General features: G+C 41.6%; 1 protein-coding gene across 9 annotated transcripts in view; it reads left to right on the top strand.

Annotated features, from left to right (window-relative positions):
* The window catches only part of LRCH3 (leucine rich repeats and calponin homology domain containing 3), a 55,105-nt gene that overhangs the window by 10,028 nt on the left and 23,432 nt on the right, over nt 1-21,645 (top strand). For all 9 annotated transcript variants that reach the window (XR_002438128.1, XM_021395066.1, XM_021395068.1 and 6 more), the window contains exons 2-10: nt 10,080-10,224; nt 11,025-11,151; nt 11,492-11,597; nt 11,774-11,910; nt 12,879-12,988; nt 15,793-15,886; nt 16,001-16,121; nt 18,524-18,672; nt 21,036-21,112. Coding sequence is in view for 8 of the 9 variants with exons in the window: in XM_021395066.1 (XP_021250741.1) it covers nt 10,080-10,224; nt 11,025-11,151; nt 11,492-11,597; nt 11,774-11,910; nt 12,879-12,988; nt 15,793-15,886; nt 16,001-16,121; nt 18,524-18,672; nt 21,036-21,112 (1,066 nt within the window). In the remaining variant the exon portion in view is untranslated. The remainder of the gene's footprint in view (nt 1-10,079; nt 10,225-11,024; nt 11,152-11,491; nt 11,598-11,773; nt 11,911-12,878; nt 12,989-15,792; nt 15,887-16,000; nt 16,122-18,523; nt 18,673-21,035; nt 21,113-21,645) is intronic.

The raw sequence follows: 21,645 nt of genomic DNA, 5'->3' as shown, positions 1-21,645 counted from the left end.
TCATAAAATCACACGTTGTGCAGGGATAGCGGTGCACAGGAGGAACTGGGCGTGCTAGGAGTTTTAAAGCTGAAGAAGCCCTTCTTCCAAAGCAGAAAATAAGAGACCTCAGTCCACACAACAGTCAGCCTACCTCTGACATGTAGAATCTTCAGAGATGAGAAGATGAATGAAGAGCAGTTTAAAATGCGTATGGCATCTTGAGTTTCTGTGCTCCCTGTTTCTTTTAAGTAGTGTTTCTTCTTTGGCTGTAGTTGCAGTTTCATGGAGATGGACAAGTTATTGTTTGTGAGGAACGTTAGAAATTATCAGGTGATGTAAACTGTGAACTCAAATGGTGTTACTTTCCAATGTGTTTTATGGTGGTGCTCCTCACGAGCTTCTCTTGTTTTATAGCAGCCTGGGGAGGTTTATTTTACTTCTCTCAGAAGTATAGATGCTAGAAACACAGAAATGCAATCCTGGGATACTTTGTCACCTTATGCTTGAGCAACAAGAGATGAGTATTATTTTCAGGGTAAGACAAGTACCGCTGTTTCAGTGCCACCATTGCTGTTAATACCTCAGCACAATTTGTGTATAAACTTCACATTCCCTGCTTGACTCACATTTTCCTACTCACGCAGCTTTCTTGTTGCTGATCACTTCCATATTTATACAGAAGCTAAATTAATCACTTGATGTGCTGTTTTTATAATGTATTTTCTTTTTTTTTTAAAAAAAGCATAGTGTAGCCAATTAATGTAAATGTATAACCCCTCCCCTGTGTGATTCATTGGCATTCTCCTTGCTATGCATGTGGACTGTGTGTCTTACAATCTAGCAACAGGTCCAGCTCCATTTTCAAAGCTTTTATGTGCTGTTTGCTTTAAAATCCATTTATTTTAGAGTTTATTTGTTTAGTTGGATATTCCTTTTGGACCCAAAGATGCTGTAAGCAGGTTGGGGGGTGGGGGGAGATGAGTTATGTGCTTCACACCTCCCCTGGCTGCTGTTGGGTTTTTTACATTGGTGAGCTAATGCTTTTTTTTTCCTCACATCTTTGTGCGTAGGCAGAGCTATAAAAGTTAGAATGTTACAGTCCTCCTTAGGAGATGCAGCAGCGGTGCTCTCTGGAAGTGAAACTCTCGTTGCTGTGGGCTGTGGGCAGCCACCCTGCAGCTTTTCTCCTGTCTCCTGTTGACCAAGAGTGTTGCACTTCCACAAGAAGCTTTCCTTCTCCTCCTCCTGCTCCACACGCTCAGTACGGAGCCGCTGTAGGTGCAGTTGCCACATGCACAAAGCTGTCTGCAGCAGGGCTTCAGAAGAAGCCAGCCCTTCCAGGTGGACCAGCCAAAAACAGGGCAGTGACTGCTGCAGCTTGAGAGTAATTTGCATCGCTGACTCATAGGAAAGAAGTGGACTGTTAAGCCGGGATTGGTTGGGGTTTCGTTTTGAAAAGCTTATTTTCAGTTGTACTCAGACTGCTTTGTCATCTTTGCTGCGAGAGATTCATAAGGTTTATTTTTGGGGGGAAAAGTAATGCACGCGTCAGTATTTATGTGAGATGGTAACATTCATTTGAATGCCTTGCTGCTGTTTTTCAGCACATTTGGCCTTTCAGATAGTGATGTATGAGATGGTGACCGGCAATTCCGTGGTCCTTGATCTTTTCTAGTGCCTGCATGATGGGTTTTCAACTGAAGGTGACTTTTATGGCTTCCAGATTCAAAATGTATTATGTATTATGAGCATATGTTTTGACAATTGCTGTCATTTATCCCTCCGTTTGACTGTTCTCTCTGTTTGATACGGGATATTTTCCATACGTATCCTATACCCTTGTTTTATTTCTTGACTCGGAGATGGCTCATGTCGTACAGATGCCTTGGGAAGTCTCCAGCTCCCTTTCAGGAATTCTGGCTATAATTGTCCTATTGAACATTGCAGCACTGCTTGTGTAAAGCATAACAGGCTTTTTTTGTTAGGAATGATGTCAGCATGAGAGATGGCCTCAAGGAGTCATTAAACGAACATAGGACTTGTGACTGTTAGGGCTTTATTGACTTTCCTCCTCGATAAAATACCATCCTGCTGAAGGCAGATGGGTGTCTGCAGTGGTACGAGGTGTGTTTGGTGACCTTGCTGCGTAGTCTGATGGAACTGCAGCTAAACACCATAAATGTGGAGGCACTCTATAAAAAGCTTTGCAGAAATGCATGACAACAGGCATAACATTTTATGGAAATGCTTGGCTTTCTCTGAAAGTAATTGGCCTTTTTATGGGAAACAGCACTGCCTTAGGGGTGGGCTGGACTGGGTCAGTGCTGCGTAGCAGGGCTTGATGCTCTCCTGTCAGCGGGGCCATTACTTATTTTATATCATCTGCATGATGCTTTATATTAATCTGTGGGTTTGCTTTATTCATGTGCTTTGCCCCCTTGCCCCGTCTCTGAGTAATTGAGTGTCGTCTGTGGATTTTGTACAATGGACTGATATCTAGCATGGTATCTAGAATCTAATCATGAACTGTGGGAGCTAATATTTATCTTCTGTTTGTTGTGTCCTTTTTCTGTGGAAAAGCTCTATGTGCAGCATAGTTTCTTGGCAGGAATCTTTTCTAAGTAATGTCTTGTGTGTGCGATACCATATGCACATACTGCACGCTGCATGGAAGAAATGGAAAAGGGAGAGAAGTGGAACAGATGGAGATGATGATGTGCACGAAGACCTAGAAGCCCTCTGAGTGTTTACTGGCAGGTCTCTGGACCACGAGAAAATGTGTTTCTTTAGACTTACAGAGGTAAGGGAATGAAAAGTTGCTATGCAGAAGGCAAAGCCTTGTCTCTGGTAAGAAGCAGAAGTCTTCTCGTTGCATGGCCAGCTTAGCCACCTGCTCTAGGGGTGGCAGCTTGGTGTTCTGTCCTGTACTGGAGTATACTCCTGGATACAGCTTACTGAGATACAAGGACAGTAGCAATTAAAAAAAAAAAAACACACACATCCCTTAATTTAAAGAAAAAACAGGGACAAAATACAAAAGGAAACTGCATTTCATGCTGTGTGTTCTGGGCTGAGGACCTGAATCTGCGAATCTGAAGCATGCAGTGTCTCTAAGCAGCAGTATTGCAGCAAAGCCTTTACAACACGAGCTTAGTCTCCTTTTTTAGTGGAGAAGTTCTACTCCTGTTTTAGCATAGATGGTTGCTTAATGATGAAAGAAAATAGAATGTGTAAGCAGTGAGAACTTTGATCTGATTCCAAGTCATGTCTACTTAGATAATTTCTATTAAACATTTTTTTTCTGAAGTTGCCTTCTTTGTTCCCACCTTCCAAGCTTTTTCACAGGGGCAGGGCTCCTGCTTGCTTGGTGGTGCGCAGATAAGAGCTGGTGACCTCATGGTTCTGCTGGAGATGCAGATAGATCCTTCCAAGTCAGCTTCAGGCAACATTTACAAGAACAATTTAAACAGCACAGAAATAGTATGAGCTAACTTGACTGTTTTCTTGCATGGTGTGGATTGGGAAATGCTCATGCAAGCATTGCAGAATCAGTAGCTTACAGTGAAGGGGAGGGACGTGGTGAGGAGCGTCCAAAAGAAGTGGTAGTTTAACACCAGTATAAGTGGATCCCAGAGTGAGCTTTTCCAAGGCTTTCAGATATCATTTTGTAATGTTCTGGTTAGAATAGCGTGAAAGGTTGGCCACACAGGTGGCTTTTCTTTCTCTCTTTTAGATAAAGTCAATGGAGAGTAGGTTTGGGTCAAGCCAAATGAGCCTTCTTTAATCCAGGTTTATCAGTGAGGGAGTGTATGCTGCCTTACCAGCTTTGTAGGCATAGTCCAAGAGCTGCTGGAAATAAATACTGTATATATATATATATCTATATATGTATATATATTTTACACAAAAAGAAGGATCTGCAACGCAGCTAGCCAGCAATGAACAGAACTTCCCCAATTTAACCGGATTTGGTGAGCTGGAGACCCTGGTTCATTTCATCAGTGTTAGATATCTTGCAACACTGCGTTGCTACTTTCACTTATTTTTGTTTGTTTGGCTTGGTATTTTGGGGTTGTGTGAAGGAGAAGCATGACTGTTCTGCTGGCTGGATGCCTGAGTTAGTGAGGAAATTGAGTGAAGTTACTGGAAAATAGAAGATCGCAAGGGAGTGGATGGTAAAAATGTGTTGTAAGTGGAGTGTATCTAAAAGTTTTATAAACATCCAACTGTATTGGAAGCAGTAGAAATTAATCCTTATTTTCAGACATGGATATGCAGTTCCATTTTGCTCTCATCTTCGGTGCTGTAGCGGCACGTACAGTCAGCTTGTGTTCTGCCTGTACTCTGTCCTCTTGTCTGCTGACCGGTCATAAGGCCCAGCTGCTGGCTCATCTGACTTCCTTCAGCGTGGTTCCCATCTAAAGTCTCTGAATTCTTCTCCCTCCTCATCTGAGAAGCGGTGGCATCTCATTCCTGAAGTGCTTGATTTGCTCCACCACGTGCCGTCCTTAAAATACCACGCAGTGTCCACAAGTACGTGTCAGTAAGGAGAGACCTTGGGAATCAATCCCTGGTCACCACCCTGTCCTGGCTACTCTGAAGCGAACTCAGTTTTGTTAGTAACACGTATGGTAAAGAAGCAAAGAAGTGCAGTTCTGTGGTTACTGTAAGCCAGCTGGTCCGATCCTGGCGGCTGCCACCAGTCGTGGTCTCTCTCTGCCCTGCACATGCAGCCACACAGTCTCATCATCTCCCTGATATTGATGTTAGAGCTTACACAACGGCACCGTGAATCAGGTCGTGCCTCAGAAGGGCTGAGAACTATTAGTGGCTTTGGTTTTTTCGCAGGATTTGCTCGCAGTAATGAGATCCAACTGGCTGTGTGGTTGTATGATCAGCAGCGTTGGCACGACGGAGGGGATGATAACGCGTGGCCAATGAGGAATGCTTCCTTTCTGTCACAGTGCTGGGTTAGATTGGCTGACTGCAAAGCCACAGTGTGCGTCGAAACAGAAATAAATAAGGCCTGACATCAGTTTGGTTTGTCTAGGCTACTGATTGGCCTGCTGCAGAGCCACAGCTAGAGGAAAAGCAGCTGAAATTTGTGGATATTGGGAAGGCTTAGTTCCCTGCAGGGATTAGAGCCTCTTACATGTGCCTGTTTGCCAGTGATCACACACAAACAACTGTGTGGTGGTGTTCTGCAGTTTCCATTATTTATTTTAACGTTAGAAATTGATGCTAGAAATTGGGGACGGTGTTTCATCTTAAGACTACAGAAATAATGAAGTTGAGAATACTCTTCGTTGGGCCTGGACAGCGGTGCTATTGCATTGATAACACAGGTAAAACACAGAAGGAACAGCCTCCGTTCAGTGAGTGGCACCTTCTTTTGCATTGACTTAACAGGATTGCAAGAGCTATATCTAAGATGCATGGGAAGTCATTTGGGAAGAGTTCGGGTTTGGCAGGATTAGCAGGTAGAAGGTAAGTCATGAGATGACATTTCTGAGGTATGATTGAAGTTAGAGTGTGACGAAAGTGGTGGTGTTGCATCACAGCAGGACAGGAAGAGGTAAAATCAGCCCTGTGGCAGGAAATCCGTTGAGAGTGCAATGGAGCTGTGAGGATTCCAGTGTTTTCAGTGCTTCAAAAGGAAAATATTCCCAGGTAGTGAGCAGAGAGACCATCAAGTACCAGAGTTGTGTCAGAGGGATATTTCTATGGTGTTGTTTAGTTTCTTTGCACAAGAAAATGGTCAGTATAATAACACCAGTAGTTCATCTGTTTAAGGCTGTGCTTTCATTTCATTTGTTTCCTTTTAAGTCATTTTATGGGAATCTTTCCTTTAAATCAGTAGGGTTGCAAGGCTTGCTCTTGGGTTTTCCTTACAAGTTCTGAAAAGTTCCAGAGGTGAAACATCAATTGATGAAAGCAGGATCAACATGCATGAATGGATTTGGCGAATAGAATGAATGACAAGCACCAAAAAGCAGCGTTGAGGTTTGGATAACAGTGTGCTTTGAATGCACTTAGAAATGCAAATAGTGGTTCTGGATAGAGTTGGTTCTAAGTGTTATAACTGAGCTGTCAGAGGACACGGAGAAGTTTCTCCAAGTTTCTCCTGAGTGACGCTATCTAAAGATGCTCCTAACAAATGTAGTTAATTGCCAGGGAGCAGCAGCTGTAAAGGAGTCGGTCGGGAGGGCTGCTTTGCATATCTGCAAGATTACATCGACTACTTCACTGCTCTGTGAGAAGCTACTGGTGGTAACACAGCCCTCTTGTTATCACTGCGAGACTGTGGAGTTTGCATATGTGGAGAAACCCATCTCTGCTGACGGGAGCCCGGGTTTTGAACGTCACTCTTGCACAGCTGTCCTTTGTCATCCTCAAGCGGTTGATTCTGCCTTTTTCTGACTGTCAGTCCCAATCACTGGTTGGCTGCTGTAATCATTTATATTAAAATATATTTTGTCCGTAGGCTAATAAATCTTAAATTCTTCTAGTATAAAAGGGAAACCATGAGAGTACTACTAAGTTAAAACACATGCTTCGTGATGTTAAGGAAAAGAGGAATGCTCTTGCCCTCCAGTGGAGGTCATCTCATCTGGGTTCACTTGGGCCAGCAGCCGCCAGCCCCGCTGCGTTGCTGCTGCCCAAACCTGCAGCTGGGCTGCAGCACGGGGGCCCACCCTTCGCAGCTGCTGCTGCAGCCATGGCACAGTCCTCTTTCTCATCTCTCGCTGAGAGCTTCGTTCCAAAGAATGTTTCCCCTTTGCCAAAATTCCTCATGATGTTGCCTTCAAGGAAACACATCCATTTTTAGCAGGCTAGGAGAGCCTTTTTTTTTTTTTTTTTTTTAAAGCAGATTTCTGTTAATGGTTGCTTTAACCCGTGAAAGCTGAACACAATCGAATCACTTCTAGTTCACGTTACGCTATCTGTATTTCACTCCTATATTTAGTCCTTAGTAAAATTCAGCCTTTGTGCTGTTGAGGGAGGAATCAGCATGCTTGCTCTCTGCATTTTGTGCTGTCAAGTAACAAGGGTTTGCAGACATTAAACCAAATACTTTTGATTTACCTCACTCCCACTTTCCCCTTTGGAAAAGCAGCAGGTGCTGCTGTCCTACAGGTGTACAGCACTCTGCCGGGGCCCTGGGGTTCTTTAACGCTTCTCTCCTGGCTTTGTTAGAGCTGTTCCTTTCATTCAGGTATTTTTAGGAAGAGGGTGGGAAAGAGAACAGTGTGGAGTGACTTTGTACAATGATTGCTTTTCCCTACCTTGTGTCTGGTCCCATTGCTCACTGCTTTCTGCAATGGGAAAGGGCCCTAGAGACATTGGCCAAAAGACAAACGTCCCCGAGCCTCAGGAGGCTGGCCCGGAGAGCTGTGTTCTGGTTGGAGGGTCGGGGATTGGGGAGCAGAGAGAGCAGATGTTTTCTTGGTGGATCACCCTCTTATCTCCTCATTTGAACCCATGAAAACATGGTTACTCTGTGTAAGATAGTGTTGTTGTGTGGTGTGAGTGAAAATGCTGCAGCGTTATCAACCAAACTTGTAATTGGTCAGCCCCAATTTGGGTGAATGTGACTATATTGCCGCCTCAAAACTCAGCTCTGATTTCATTCGTGCTGTAGATTGAGGGGAGGCTGACGGAGCTTGGTCATTGCTGCTGATGGCTTTGGTGTCCCTTTTGTATCGTGCTCTGAGCCCATTTGTTTAGAAAAGTGCCTTTTCATTTCTTCATACTTAATCTTGTTTTGTAGAGAGTCATTTCTCTAGAAATACTGAATCATGGTTAATGCCCAGTCCTCGCATGCTGTGGGAGGCCAGACAATAGACCAACATGTAAAAACACTCGGTCTCAAACATTCTTTGGTATGATAAAGTGAAAGAAAAAGCCACCAAGATTTATCGTGTTTGTGGTTAAACCTTTTCCAAAACAATGCAGTGTTTTTCTTTCTGTCTCCTCTCCCAGAAAGTAGGGTTTGTTGTGTGGGCAGCCTGTTCAGGGGTTGGCTGCATTCACTACGCATTTCTTTATATCGTTTTTATTTGTGTTGGGATAGTATGTTAGTTTGGAAATGACTCTTCTCTTACATTTTAGGGCAGTGCTGGCACAGGAGAGATCCCACTGGGAATGTCTCGGTGTTGGACATCACGCTGTTGCACGGCTTTGGGACTGCTGCTCTGCTTTACATCTGCTGCAGCTATTGAACTGCTGTTGGAGGGGAGCGCTGGAGTTTGCTGTCAGTTTTTGTAAAACATTCATGAGATTTAAGTCATGGAAGTAAAGGAGAAGAAACCCTAGGAGAAACTGGTGTGCTGTACAGGAAGTGGCTTGTGCAAAACATGCGCCTTGCATAAATTCCCTTGAAGGTGCATACTGTGTCCCTACAGGGGATATCCAGAGATTGCATTGCCTCCTTTACTATCTACTGATTCTATAGCAGATTCTGAGCGGTCTTACTTGTTCCCTGCTTAGGCTTAGCCTGGAGTTGGGCAAGTGTTTGAGAGGCAGCAGCAGTTGTTGAAGCTGTAAGCATGCAGGTAGCCCCGGGGTCAGTTCCAGCTGTACTGGGAGTAACCTTTATCCATGGGCAGCACAGAGCGGTGTACATCGGAACAGTGGGAGCTTCTCTAGCAAGGGCTATCTTACTCTGGAAAAGCTTCCCTTTATTAAAATTTTAATAATCAAAGACATGAGACCTATCTCAATTGTCAGTTTGTGAAACTAATCCGTATTGAATGATTCCTTCATGGAATAATGTAGTAACTATAAACTTATAGAATAAGTTTGGTGGTGGAATTTCTTAACCCCTTTTGCTGATGAGGAGAAATCATAATTCAAAAGAAATAAAGAATGTAGCAATTACATATGGATATTGCTTTCATCACTCGCAGCAGTGATTCAGGTTAGGTGGGTTTTTACAAGGAGTGCTCAGCAATGTGTGAGCAAAGTGTGCGTTCGTTAAGCAGGCAGTATCTGAAGGAATTTCTTGCTGACACAATGATCTTTCTTGTGCTTAATGCTCGATGTAAGTCCTGTCAGGTTTAAGAGCTGGGTGTGTTAGGAAGTGGGAGCTGCTAGTGTGTGTTTGTGGGAACGTCCTTCAGCGTTTGTAAGCAAGAGCTTTACTTGACCTTTGAAGAGAAAATAACCCCTTGAACTGGGTTCTTGATCTCAATGCAGCTTTTACCCTTGAAGGAGAGTAAAGCTGATGGATAATTCCTGCACATACACCTCATAATTCCGAGCAGATGAGGAGAACGTTGATGAGTCAAATACAAATATTTGGTGGCAAGTTTGTCTCTTGCCCAGCAGGAAATGTTTGATCGCAAAGAAATGGCAAATCTTGCTGGCATTTCTCTGCAGCCGGGAAAGGCTGGGGATTGAAATCCTTGCACTGCATGGCTGGGATGGCAGGGTTCAGCTGGTATCTGTGCGAAGCGGGGAATGCCCTTTGGATGGTATAGAGGCCGTGTAGATGCTGCATGCCCAGCGTTTCCTTGGTGTTGTTGTTACATAGAAACAGGCTCTAAGTACACTGCATAATGCATTTTAGACTAGAAGTTTGAAGCTGAGGTTTCCATGCAACAGAGTACCTTAGCAGGAGGCTGGGAGGGGAGTACTTGTGGTCTTTGTTTGTTGCCACCTGATTTTGTTTTGGTTTGTTAAGAAAAAACTAACTTTTTTCATTACAGCACCAACCACTCTGTACCAATGATTAAAAAAAAAAATCTGTAAGTCCATAATCTAAGGATGACCCTGGAACAGAGATCTGATGCTGGGCTTTTGGCATCATAAACCAGCTCCCTGAAGCTTCAGGCAGTTTGGGATGTGAAAGCATGACTATGAGAGGAATGTTGCATCTGCCTCTCTCATTGTGACTGTAAGATTTTGAAATATGTTGATTTATTTCCCTTGTGAAATGAGAATCACTTCACAATCCTGAAAATTTTGCAGGCAGGATGGCAAAACGGAATCCTGTCCAGTGCTTCCCACTATGTGATGGAGAATATGCAGATAATACTTGCCCTTAGGAAGTTTAATATAGCTTCTTGGAAAGGGTTTTTTTTCTTTCCCTTCAGATTTGTCACGGAACAGACTGTCAGAGCTTCCAGCAGAAGCATGTCACTTCGTCTCCCTCGAGAGCCTTAATTTGTACCAGAACTGCATTCGATACATCCCGGAGGCTGTTTTGAATTTGCAGTCTTTAACATTTCTAAATATCAGGTAATGATTGCCTTAAAAAATTTGCTTCAGCATCAGTAGTCTAGGTTTATGAATTTGAGTGCATCCCTGAATAACGGTGTGTCATCATCACGCTGTTATTTTGTGTGCATTTGAAACAAAGTAGCCTGGACTGGTCTCACCCTCTTAGGTGGGTTAGGGAAAATAAGGATTAAGCAGCAGCTTGTAGGAGTGAAGTATGAAGAAGGAAGCTAATTCCAACGTAAGGTAGTCGCAGAGTAAGTTCCAGTAGTTGTTGTGGGAAATACAGGCATGCTCACTGAAAGAGGATATTGTTGCTGGATAGTCTGTGAAATTCAGATCTGAGCCCCTGAATGTTGATGGAACATAACAGCTCTTTGCTGCATTTTATTTTGAAGGAGAGTCTTTTTTTGCTTTGTAATAACATTCTCATGCTGCGTGATTCTCATCTGAGGTCACGGTCTCATCATATGACCTCCTATTGGCTGTAATAGTAGTCTATTGTGAAAGGTACAGACTGGGTTTTGGAACAGCCAAATTCATCATACCAAGATTCTCGATCCGCATGACTTACTGAATATTTCAAGTATGTTTCTAATTGAGTATCTAGTGACTTTCTCTAGTGACTTTCTCTGTGGCATTTTGTATGCGCTCACCTGCAGTGCTACCTATGTGCTGGCTTTTGAAGACTTTGTGGAACTAGTTTTACAGTAATTATACAAAACCTGAGTTGATAATCAAAATAGCATGTGCTTTTTGTGTATTGAGAGGTGATTTCTCATGACAGTTCTGATGATCTGGTTTTCTTTCTGTCCAAAAAGTCGAAACCAACTTTCAACGTTGCCAGTACACCTCTGTAGTCTGCCACTAAAAGTTTTGATAGCGAGTAATAATAAGCTGGTTTCAATACCTGAAGAAATTGGACAGCTCAGACAGCTGACAGAGCTCGTGAGTATACGGTTATTTTTTAACTATCACTAGTTAATCTTTAATTTAAGGGATTTAATTAAGTTAATTAAATCAATTGAATTTGATATGTTTAAGAGGTTCAGATGTGCTTCAGATAATCTGATAAAAACTGCTCAGTAATTAAGATGCTCTCTGGGGATGTGCAAGATGAAGATTTTGTCTCTTATTCTGCTAAGAGCTTTGTGATGGTGAACCAGTTGCTTGTGTGCAATAGCAACTTACTTAAATCTGCTTTTGGCCTAGAAAAGGTTTGTAACTGCCATAATATCTCCAGCTATGTCGGTGTGGGGTGTATTAACCCTTTACTTACGCTTTGTAGGATGTGAGCTGTAACGAAATACAGACAATACCTCCACAGATTGGCAATTTGGAATCCTTACGGGACCTAAATGTCAGAAGAAATCATTTGGTGCGTTTACCTGAAGGTGAGCTAAAGGCTGGCAGTTGTAACTGCAGAAACGTGAAGTGCTTCTGTATTTTTAATGCCTTTTTATTCCTGTAAGCGCTAGTAGCAGTTACATTTCATTATTTGTAAAACAGAGATGTGGAATTTTATATACTTCTAAATCTGCTCAATTAAATACTTATTTTCTACTTCCAGAGCTCGCTGAGTTGCCTTTGATTCGATTAGATTTCTCCTGCAATAAAATAACAACAATCCCAGTTTGTTATAGGAACCTCAGACATCTGCAAACCATCATGCTAGAGAACAACCCTCTCCAGTCACCCCCTGCACAGGTAAACCGCAGCTGGGAATTCAGATGACTAGTTTAATTAAAAAGGGTGGAACAAAAAGCTGAAGGATTATATTAGAACCTTTACTTAAGAACAAGAGAACTTTAAGTAAATTGCATTCTCTGGAAGTGTTAAATATACAGCACAGCTTGAAAAATCCCTTTTTCTTCTATTTTTTATCACATTGCTCTCACCTGTGGCGTTATACAAAAAAATCTACTGTTAGCATTGTGCTAATATTAGCAGGAGATTTCAAATGGCTGTAGTTTTAGGAAGGGTGTAGGAGAGAGCAAGCTCTGTTAGGCAAAGCTGGTTTTGTTCCGCTCAAATGTCAAAGTTTTGGCTGAGGTCTCAGCACTGCTGTGTGCTGATTCACTTAGCAGAAGTGCTCCAGTTGGCCTTTGAACTAGAGACTGCAATATGGTTAGTGGCTTATTCCATTTTTAATGTATAAGCCGTTGAGAATTACAGGTTTTACTGTAAGCTGCTGCTTCTGGATGAAGAGCGGCACTTGCTGAAACCTGTCATCTCCGTAAGGTTTTGCCTCAGGTTTTTGCCTCCCTTTAGAAAGCAAAGAAGCTGTGGTTGGCTTCGTTCACATCGCATTTGAGCTTGCTTTGGCAGTCTGCCACTGCCATTCAAAGCTGGGCATGGGTGGGATGCATCTGTTCTTATGCCAAGGTTATAAATTCTAGTAGTTGTACATGCTTATATCTTATTTGCATGCTGAGATTTTAGCATCCAGCTGACAGAGTTGCACGCAGACCAGATGTACTTGGAAGAGAGCTTCGATTTGTCTCACGGGCATCCTATGACACTGTTTCAGTAAAATGCAGTGAGGTTAGGAGAAAAGATGCATTGGTTGACATAAATGTGCTCATTTGTTACTCTCAACTGCAGATTAAAACTCTGCTGATTTTTTTGAAATTGCATCATAAAATTATATGTACATCCCTTTCCTTATTTTGTAGATATGTATAAAAGGAAAAATTCACATATTTAAATACCTGAACATAGAAGCATGCAAGATAGCTCCAGACTTGCCTGATTATGATAGGAGACCCATGGGATTTGGATCTTGGTAAGTTTTGCACCGTCCAGGTTCCTTTTTGATGCCATTCAGAAAAGCTTTGTCAGCCATCTGAATTAAAAAGAAAAGAAAAAAAAAAAAAGTAGATCCAAGTATGGTTGTTCTTTGGTAAGCTCATTGCTGGAGGTGGTTTGAAGAACATCAGTTGTGTTACATCATGGTACATTCTAGCAGGGTTCTGCTTTGTAAGAGGCAGAGAGTAGTTCAGAAGACAACCTTGGCAATAACATCTGAAAGGCAGCGTTAGAGTTAATGTGCAGTAAAAAGAAAATGTTGGCATCTTCGTAGTACAAGGGGCATGCTGCCACGCTGTTAACAGGTGTTTGCTTTATAAAATCTCAGTATGTTTCACATACTGATTGAAGTATACTCTGTTGTGATTTCTAACCTTTTGTACAGAATTTTATAACCACTGTGCTCAAGCTGCAGGTGTAAGCCCTGATCTCCACCCCATTAGTAAACTGTTATTCTTGGCAAGTTTTCGCTTGGCAGTATTGCTGAGTATTGTAACACAAATATTGGAACAGTCAGTTGTATCAGCTGTTAAGTTTGAAGCTGTCTAGAGAAAAGCAAGAGTTAAGATTTATTTCTGCTACATGATACAGAAGAAAGGGAGTCGGTGAAGTATGAAACTAAATGTATGTAAGAATTACCTCAGTCACCTTGGAAGGTGGTAATAACGTGTGGAGGAGTGAGTTGCTAAAGGATGTGCTGCTGTCTTAGCAGCAATAAAGCAAATCAGAGGGCCTCACAATAAATCATTATGGGTCAGATTTCTGAAGCAGGATTTGCATGAGTGTCTGACAACGATTTCTCAGCAGCACCGAGCACCTTAAGTTATTTTTCTGTATGAGGTCAACGTGAGTATTTTATGAGTGTTACTTCCCTAGAATATAAGCTGTTGCAGGTAGTTTGTGCACAGTACTAGGGATACCATCCTATTCCTGAAAAGAAGAGACTCTAAAAGATAAGCTGTCATGATCGCTCTGTGACATATTTTATTTTTTAAAGAGAAATTCCAAAATAAATGGGGCCGCATGCTCGGTGCTTGCTGTCTGCAACTATGTGTTACTATTAAAGTTTTCATTAATTGCTTTTCTGACACAAGGTTAAATGTATTTTAATCATAGCTGGAAATTCTGGATGTAAAAAAGAAGAAAATATGTATCAAAAGGCTTTTCCACGTTTGAGGTGTAACCAAGTAGCCATTTTGATGCTCTTCAGTTCTGTATAGTTGTTCACTTTAGGTCAGGGTTTTCAGAAGATTCTGAGAATATTGATGCCCTTAAAATGGAATTATATGGCAAACAGATTTTTTTTTTTTCCCCTCTCAGCAATATTTTGAATCTGTTATTGATGTTCTGTGAACTCCTAGCATAAAAGCATTGTCCTGCTGTCAGTGACTCAAATTAATGGCACTGGGCAATTTTGTCTTTTATATTCCCACTCCAAAAGGGAGTTATTTTTTCCCCCTTATTTCTTGCTAAGGTTTTACTGTGCAGATGATCTTTCTGCTCAAATACCAGGCTGTAAAAGTGGGCCCCTGTTGATCCAGCACCAAGCAGAGTTTGTCTTTCCATGTCCATCTGCAGATGCTACATACGAGCAGAGGACATGTAGCCTGGTATTTCTCATCTGTAGCTCTCCATTCCTCCTGTTACATTCTCGCTTTTCTTATGTCTGTTTGAAAACACAGCCAGCCCAGGGTAGGAATGTGGAAAAGGGCAGTAAAGCTGTAGAAGTCCCACGCATGCATAAGCTTCTGCGTAAATAATAGCAACAAGAATAATTTAAAAATAAGTATTTCCTGAAAGAGAGATTTTAAGGGAGCAGCAACGTGAGAGCAGTACCAGCGGCCTGCAATTCGGTTATGACAGGGTGAAGCAATTAGCTTCCCAAAGTTCATTCTTCCATGTGTATTGTGCAGTAATTACTGCTGCAGTTCTCCCTGGGGCAGCAAGTGCCAGTAGGACAGTTGGGCCATTGTGAAATGCCATCTGCAGCGGGTCAGACAAGTCCCATTGTCTCTCTACTACAGCGATCTGCAGCAGTTGCCAGGCCTGACATCTGTGATGGCTGCGCTGCTGAATCCTGGCATTTCTGAGCCCTGAACTTTAGAGAACTGTGTGGCCCTTTGGCTGTATGTATTGTCTTATGGGCACATGTCTGATGCCCTCGTCGAGCAATGTCATTGACAAAGTCAGACTCCACAGATGAAAACTGTACTTCTATATTTATTGTGTTATGAAGTATTTGAATTGTCCTGCTTACCATACAGCTCCTTAGCTAGCTAATTACGATACAAAGATGGTTATGTAATATGTTCTGCATACTTTTGTGTAGAATAAATATATCCTTATATATGTGTATTTTTAGTAAAAGATGCTTTTATGCTCATTTGTGAAAAAACATTGTAGGAAGAAAACAGAAGTGTTTTCCAACCAAAACACACGAGTAGTGGAAAAATGAAAGCTTGACTTACTAAGCAGTGAAATAACAATGAGAAAAAAGTTCTGTTTTCTTTGTTACCTTTTCTGTTTAGGTGATGTTTGAAGTATAGATAAATACTTCAGATCAGATTAGCAGTGGGCAATGACAGGTGGGCAGCTGGCCAAGAGGAACGTTTCTAGTTACAAGCACATCCTTCTTGTTCTGCATGGCAAATGCAGTATGATGCTTTCCAGGATGCTGAGCTTGTACTGTGCTTGGTAGCCTATTCTGCTTTTACTTCTGTAATAGCTGACAACTTTACAGTGGTGTTTATATTACTGTATCTAAAACATTATGTTTGACAGCCACGAGGAGCTTTATTCCAGTCGTCCGTATGGAGCACTTGATTCTGGCTTCAATAGTGTGGACAGTGGAGACAAAAGATGGTCAGGGAATGAAGTAAGTGTTGCAAATTTATTTTTGTTGAGTGCTATATTGTATGGGGAAGAAAACTGCTAAGTGAAGCATATTCGATAGGTAACAAAATGTTTCTTCGTTGTTTGTTTTCTGAAGCCAACAGATGAGTTCTCAGACCTCCCTTTACGTGTGGCAGAAATCACTAAAGAGCAGAGACTGCGAAGGGAAAATCAGTATCAAGAAAACCGAGGGAGCACCGTCGTAACTAATGGTGGAGGTATAGTGTGATCTTTGGCTCACAGTATTTATTGTTGGCTTTATTAGAGTTTTAGATTATTTGCTGTGAATAATAGGTTGTCTAAAGACAAAGAATAGAGTAAGATGCAGGAAGACTGTTATGTAAACAGTATATTAAGTAAAGGCAAAATCAAACAGCATCAGAATTAGGGTTTTCAAGGAAATATTATGTCAGCTTCTGCATATGTGCCACAGTTGCGTTCAGGTCACTTGAGCGCTTTGAACAGCGTTTTGGAATCTTGAATTTCAGTTCGTAAAGTTTTGCTGCTTGAGCAACTGGGAGAAATTACAGCAGCAGTGAATGATCTGTGCTCTGTGTCTGCTGCTTTCGCAACAGAATGTGCAGTTTTGTCAGGGAATTCCAGCTTTTCAAGCAGTAGATGTGCCTTGCTCAAGAATCTTGAGTTTTAATCCAAACATGTGATCCATCTAGAAGGACGGGTACTTGGAATCGAGATTACGTTTTTAGACTTTCTCAATTTGTTGCCCCACAGTCTTAAAGATGCACTTTTTCGTTTGTTCCATAGATGACAGTGCTTCCCATGTTTCTTGATCTCCACAGTCTTTATCCATTTTAATTTGCAATAATCCCCTGCTACCACTGGCTTAGAGTTCAGTCCTCTCTTTATTACCATGACCAGTTTTAACATTCTTCCACATTTCTGTTTTTTTGGGGTTTTTTTTCCTGTCATTCTCTCTTCTTTTCGTTCACATCTACTGATCACAACTAGTTTTCTTCTGCTATTTCCAGTTTCCCTTAAGGGTTCCAGCTCATGTACCCTATCTGAATTCTTCCCCATAGTTTTCATCTTCCTCGTCCATCTCCCATTCTCTTCCCTCCTCCTCTCCATATTCAGCTTTTGCCATCTTGTTTTGGTAGTCTTACTCCTTTCTGCCACAATGTTATATTTTCATTGCTGGCTTCTAGAAATATCTGAAACTTGCACTCTTCTACATAGTAATGGACAAAAAAAATCAAACAGTTAAATTCTGGCAAAGTTAGAAGAATTGAAAACATGATGTTATGGGAAGCCGTGGGCAGCCTTAATAGCAGGTAGTGCTGCCAGCTGCACCTCTAAGACTAACTTGGTTTTGTTCTTTGGGTTTTGTGCACCAGGCATTTTGAAATTCCTCATTATCTTTTAAGGTGGAGCACAGTCAGTTCATAGCAGGAGTACGGGGTGGTGGGGGGGGGCAAGTCTCAGTGTGTGACTGATGGTGACCCAGGAGATCACTGTTCGTTTTGTGCTCCTAACGCTGCTACTTATGTATTTCACCTTCTCCTGTAATATTATTATTATTATTAATGTTTAATAAGCAAGGCTGGAAAGAAGGTTGTTGTGGGGTGTGTGTGTGGCTTTTGTTGGGTATCTTTGTGGGTGGATTTTTGTTTGTTGTTGGTTTTTTGTTGTGTTGTTGTTGGATTTTTTGGTTGGTTGATTTCTTAAGATTTGAAACTGTGATGGAGATGAAATGAAGCCAAAATATATAGGAATGCTGTTCTGGATGGGTGTAGGAGCAGAGGAGGTGGCTTTGGCAGTAACAGTTGCTAGATTGTGTGGTGAGGCAAAGAGAGGTCTGTTTTAGTCAAGCAGGAAGGAGGCGGGGGAGTAGGAAAAGAATGTCTGCAAGAGAGTCTGCTACAGGTTTGGGGACAGTGTAAAGGACAGGAAAGCTCTGGTGCTCAGGAAAGGAACTTAAGCTTTCCCTGCATCCACAGCACTGGATTTTTCACTAAGGTAGTTTACTCAGAGTCACGACTTTGAGAATTCCTGGGCAGAACGCACATTTTGTGTAGGTAAAATAAGACTTCTATGTTGCTTTATATTGTTTTAGAGGTTTTTGTTGCTTTCTGTGACACGCTCCATTATTTCCACTCAGGCTTTTTGTAATCATCGCGTTTGCACCCAGATAACTTGGTCATGCTCCTCTCTGTTTTGTTGTTGTAGTAGTAAAAATGGGAGAGGTATGTCATATCCATCCTAATTTGTCTGAAAGAGATGAGTTAGAAACAAGATAAATTCAGCATGTACGCAGATCACTGGACAATCTGCTGGCTGACAGATGCTTTCCAGTGTTGAGAAAGTTGTAATATTGATTTTATTTCTTTGGTTATTGCTGAAGTAGCAGCAGCCAGCAATTTAGAACTACGTGTTTTGTGTGTTTCTCATTGCTTTTTAAAAACTATGAATTTTATCCTTACTTCAAAATCTGATGTTTAACAAACGTTAGTGGGCCAGGCAGGATCCAGCACCTCTGAGGCCTTTCCAGATGGAAGGAAGCCAGTAGGACCTTAGTTCCTGGCGTTGTTTTTGTGTTGTTTATTTTCTCCTGCTGTTGGTCATCTAATGATGGGTGTTTCCTTTGTGTGTGTATGTCAAGTGGAACATGATCTCGATCAGATCGACTATATTGATAGCTGTGCCACAGAAGAGGAGGAGGAAGAGGTGAGGCAACCCAAGTGCGTGGACTCGGACAGCCTCAGCTCCCAGTTCATGGCGTACATTGACCAGCGGCGAATCTCTAATGAGGTGGTGCTTTTACTTAAATTAATTCAATTCAAATGTCATGGGAAAGCCTTTGCGTTTATGTTAATGCTTCTTGTCCTCGCAGGTTTTCTTAGAGAGGAAAAAAAAAAAAAGAAATTAGTATGGTCTGGTGTGATCTGGGGGATCTGTCATGATTTGTGGAGGGTCAGGGCTGGAGCGTTAAGCTGCTCCCAAGTGCCCTTTGGGAGTTTTGGGATGAGTCTAAAGCAGCCACACTTCTCCTGTTGCGTTGTGGGTTTTTGCAAGCTTCTGCTTTAGGTGTGTGTGAAGTGAATGGTTTTCCAGAGTTGCACTGTCATCAGAAAACAAGGAAGCTGATGCTTCCAAATGATAACTGGTGGTACCTGAGATGTTGCTCATGTTTACCTGATGAATTACTTACTGAATAAATGGCTTTTTTAAGAGAAAAAATGTCCAGTGTCAGCTTAAGGGTTTACTACCTGAATTTTGCAGCTCCATTAAGTTGACTGTTGTTGTTGATTATAAGTTATACATCAGGAAACTGTGCACATACGTTTTATGTTTAGACTACAATATTCAGACTTTCCAGAAAGTCCACTGTATACTGCAAACAGTTTCTGTCTCTTTCGGCTAGTAGCAAGGCTGTGAAGTGTCACCACAGGTTATAGGCTTGGATACCTGTCTGAACAAAAAACACTGTAGTCTGAGATAAACCTGGCATCAAACTGTTCTCAGTCAGCTGAGGCATACACTTAAAGGAGCAGTGAGTGAAAGCATTGCTAGATGGGTTAGAATGTTTTCCAGACAGCTTTTTGCAAATATCTGGAAACAGGCATGAGTAGCTCTGGACTATCTTCTCCTCTCCCAGGCACTCCACACACGCACACACACAAAAAAAAAGCAAAGAAGCCTCTTTGTTCTTTCCTCCCAGCAAGTCTAAACAGTATCTTTTTCATTTTTGTTCTCAAGTGTCTTTCTGTTTGAGCTGGTATGTAATGCTTGCACTGGAATGCTGCATTTCAGAAATCTCACTAACTGCCATCTAATTCCTGAGAGTCACGATACGTGCACCTATTTACCCGCAGCATATGGATAAAGAAATTGCCCAAGCTGGAAGCTGTCTCTGTTCCAGTTGTAGCACTCTGCTGTGAACGCGGTGTGCTGTTTGGATGGTAGACATTGGAGAGGCTCCTCAGAAATCAGACTCTAGCGATGGGTTTTTAGCCACATGACGTTTCTTTTTATGTTCTGTGAGTCTTAATACCCACAGACACAGCTTCACAATTCAGCAGATCATTATATATGCTGCATAAGCAACCTGTCTGAGCAAATCTTTGTTGGTGGTTGATATACTTAGACAGTACCCATTAGGCTGCAGTTCAAATGTGTCCTTTCAGATCGTTGTGTGTTTTGATGCAGAAAGATACTTACTTTTGGGGGAAAGAAAAGATCCTGGCTCTTCGGTGTTCGATGTAGGATCGTGTAGGTTAAAAATCAAGGGCACAAATACCTATTGGAGACGCATTCCTTTTGGAGATCTCTCAAATGCAGTATCAGATGATGCCATTTGAAGCATAGAAATGAGCAAAACTCAGAAAAGGCAGCCGCTGGCAGCACAGCGCAAGGGCTCTTCACTTTAAATAGCAAAAAGCGATCAACATCAAAAAAGCTGTAGGTTCTATATTCATAAAAATTAGGCTGTTTACAATTTCTCTAAAAAGACAAGCATTCTAAAACATTCTCTGAGTTAGAAAGACTAACTGTATTGCAGTATAGCAAGTGAAAAGTGACAAGTTAATCTTGAAAAGTTTCCATCTTTCTACACTAGTGGGTATAACTAAAAGGTGAAAAATATCGCCAAGAGCAGTATGTCTCCGTTCCCAAAGAGGTCAGTGACTTCATAGCTCAGATTAAGCCATAAGTGTTCATCTCATGTTTTCCTCTTTTTATTCTCCTGTGTCCTGTCATTGGGGCATCATAGGAGAACGTCAGCTTTGTATTCTGTATGTCTGAGATTCCAGCCTACATTGCTGTTCAGTTGTATAAACCTTCCTCAGAGCTTAACTCTACATTTCTTTTAAGTGACGTTAATTATTTCCTACCTCCATTTAATTCCCTGTGTTATTCTTAGTAGTGGGTGTACTTAAACTTCTCAGCAGGTGTATTTAGTCTTAAAACAAAGGTTTCTTTAAATCACAGGAAAAAATAAAAGTGAGCTTGCCTGGTTGGAAATAAACATCTCTGAGATGTGTTTTGTTGTTCTTTCTTGGATATCTTCAATACCAGTTGTTAGAAGTGTTGCTCTACAAAAGAGATGCATTGGCTTTTAATGTACAATATTCGGGATGTGTTGCTGACTCAGTCTCCCCTGTTGTTCTGCACAGAGCTCACCAGCAAAGCCTGTATCTGCTAGGGAATTTCAGAAGGCTGAGGACACGAGACGGTATTTACAACAAAACAGGTAAGAGATGTGCTGACGCTGATTTGTACAAAGTTTCGTGGTGAATCCAGAACACCTTCACTGAATGTTTTTGTATTTATTTATTTTTTTACATGGTGTTTTCTTTTGCTTCACCGGGAGCGTGCATGGCACTTTACACATGCATTATTACTCCAGATTTGGAATTCATATTCTAATAATGGCAGCGATCAAAAGGCTTGACTATTCTATACCAGTGCTCAGATTTAAACAAGTTGGTTAAAAGATCTGCCAAATTAAAGCATATCGTTCTAAACTGATGTAGTATATGCTTTCTGAGATTTAATTTGTGCTTTGATTAAACAATAGACACATTTTTATCCATAAAATAGGGGTCCGAGTTGGACAGGATATAAATGAGATGGTTAGGCGTGGGATGTCTGGGTATCTTATTGAAAGAGCAGAGAATAGGAAAATTAATAACTTTTTGATAACACAAATGAAATCAAAACCGATGGAACCTTCAATATGCTATTGAAGCATTACAATATTCTGTGGAGTGAAAATGAATGTGA

The sequence above is a fragment of the Numida meleagris genome, chromosome 4, assembly GCF_002078875.1.
Source record: "Numida meleagris isolate 19003 breed g44 Domestic line chromosome 4, NumMel1.0, whole genome shotgun sequence".
Classification (NCBI taxonomy): domain Eukaryota; kingdom Metazoa; phylum Chordata; class Aves; order Galliformes; family Numididae; genus Numida; species Numida meleagris.
The sequence above is the reverse complement of the archived record's forward strand: the minus strand, read 5'-3'. Positions and strand labels throughout refer to the sequence as shown.